Source organism: Carlito syrichta, unplaced genomic scaffold, assembly GCF_000164805.1.
Source record: "Carlito syrichta isolate Samal-C Ts95f unplaced genomic scaffold, Tarsius_syrichta-2.0.1 Scaffold305878, whole genome shotgun sequence".
Taxonomy (NCBI): Eukaryota; Metazoa; Chordata; class Mammalia; order Primates; family Tarsiidae; genus Carlito; species Carlito syrichta.
Window position 1 is genome coordinate 278,641 of NW_007249974.1, and position 1,902 is coordinate 280,542.

Sequence of the window (1,902 nt, forward strand, 5' to 3'; positions counted from 1 at the left end):
TACCCATGTGCTGCGTGTCCAGCTGCACGGCCGGCATCTCCTTCAGGGGGATGTGGCCGGTCCCGCCGTCCCTGCAGCACCACAGGCAGCACAACACCGACGCGGCCATCGCGCAGGGACCACCGACTCGGCCACCGCCACCGTCGCGGACCCTAGACCGCGGGGACACCGCCCCCCAGCACTCTGCTCCGCCTCCTGCCCCCGCTCGAGGGCTGTAGGCGTCCGTGTGGAGCGCCGAGGCCGGTACAGCGACGCCCTAGGCCGGGAGGGCGCAGTGCAGGCTGAAGCGAGGCTGACCCGGGAGGAAGACGCGGGGACGATCGGCTAGTGGGGCCCGCGGCCCGACGGGGCTGGGGAGATGGGTGGGGCTGGAGGCGTGGCGAGGGCGTGGCGTGAAGGGAGGACGTGCGCCTGCGCGCCGAGTCGTTTGTCCCCCAGGGCGGCCGCGCGCACGCCCCCAACGCTGACAGGTGAGTGGGGCTGACTGTTCCTCCGCACTCTCCGGGTTTCTCCGACGCTGTTTTTAAATCTGTCTCCACCAGCCCCCGGCTCCGACATTATTTTTAGAGACAGACTGACAGAAGCAGGTCAGGTAATAGAAATGACCCCCTCCCCAGGTTTCCCTCACGCGCGCCCAGGCTGAGCGAGCTTTGCCTCCGTGGAGGGCCTCGTTCTCCCTACGGTGGGGGGCTGGTTTCTGAAGAATGTCCTCACACCTGGACCCTGGGAGTGATGCCTGCTGGGGATTGCACTTTGGATGTGCACCCGGGGCTCATGTGGGCCCCGATGCATATTCGGTGCCGAAACGCTCATTATCTGGCCCGGGTGCTGCGCGGGAAGCCACCTTGGGAGGGGACCGCTGAGGCGGGGCGGGGCGGGAGGGCAATTCTGGACCCGCCTCCTTCGAGCTCTCCCTGCCGGGTGCACGGAGGGTTCCGAGGAGCGTGAAGGGGAGCCGCGGAGGCAGCCGTAAGCCGTCGGTTCTGTCTACTCTTCCTACTTCCAACTGCCATCTTCCCCACTTAGATCATCCTTCCGTGGTGGGATGTAGATTTTCAGGCGTAAGTGCAAGATACCACTTGGCGTCCGGAGAGGGTCTGAGACAGCCCCTAGAATTAATCTGGCTCAAGCCTCTGTTCCCAAATCGTATTTTCCATCCCGAAGACTTCCGCAGGGCTCAAGTCCAGGGAAACCGGACATAAAATGCTCACTACTTAAGTACTGGATTCCCAGACAGCATTTTAGTGATCTTGGTACAAATTCTCTTTATGGAGGATTTCTATTCATAGAATAAGGGAAATCTTCTTTGCTGTCTATACAAATGGTGTTTTTATTACAATACTAAGGAAAATCTCGGAGTTTTGTACTTTGAGATCCAGCTACCATAGCATTAATAACCAAGGTGATTGTTAAACTAGTTATGGGGTGGCCCCCTCCCCCACTGCCTATAAGTACTTTCTTGGTAATCATTTCACACATTAAGTTTTCTTATAAAGCCTAGATCATTATTCTGGGAATTAAGTTAGTGTTCTGGCTTTTTCGCACGGGAAGTGTGGGATTTGAACAGAATGGTTGGAGAGAAAATTTTTCCATATCTAGTTGAATTCTTGCAAAATTTCAAGGTTGATATTATACCCATTTTCTAGGTAAAGAAATAGGCTTAGAAGAATGAAATAACTTGTGCAGCTTCAGATGGGTAAGAAATAAACAAGGTAAGCTTCAAAGCTCACCAGTCTGACACTCAAGCCTGTGTTTGCTCCACTAGGTCATGCTGCCTTTCTGTTAGGGTCATCTCCCTGGGGCCTCCAAAATACATTAGGGTCACACTTTCCCATGGGTGGCGTTAGGTCAGACCCGATGGGGGTATAGGTGTCTGGGGAGGGATCCGATGCTGCATGAAAG

The 1,902-nt window shown here is 55.8% G+C and overlaps 1 protein-coding gene across 2 annotated transcripts in view; it reads right to left on the bottom strand.

Moving 5' to 3' along the window:
- The window catches only part of SPRYD7 (SPRY domain containing 7), an 18,595-nt gene extending 18,225 nt beyond the window's left edge, over positions 1-370 (bottom strand). Inside the window, exon 1 of one of the 2 annotated variants that reach the window (XM_008062899.2) lies at positions 4-370. In XM_008062899.2, coding sequence (XP_008061090.1) covers positions 4-109 — 106 coding nt within the window. In that variant the 5' untranslated portion in view covers positions 110-370. The remainder of the gene's footprint in view (positions 1-3) is intronic. The other variant, XM_008062900.2, reaches the window with a different exon arrangement.
- Positions 371-1,902: the final 1,532 nt, after the last annotated feature.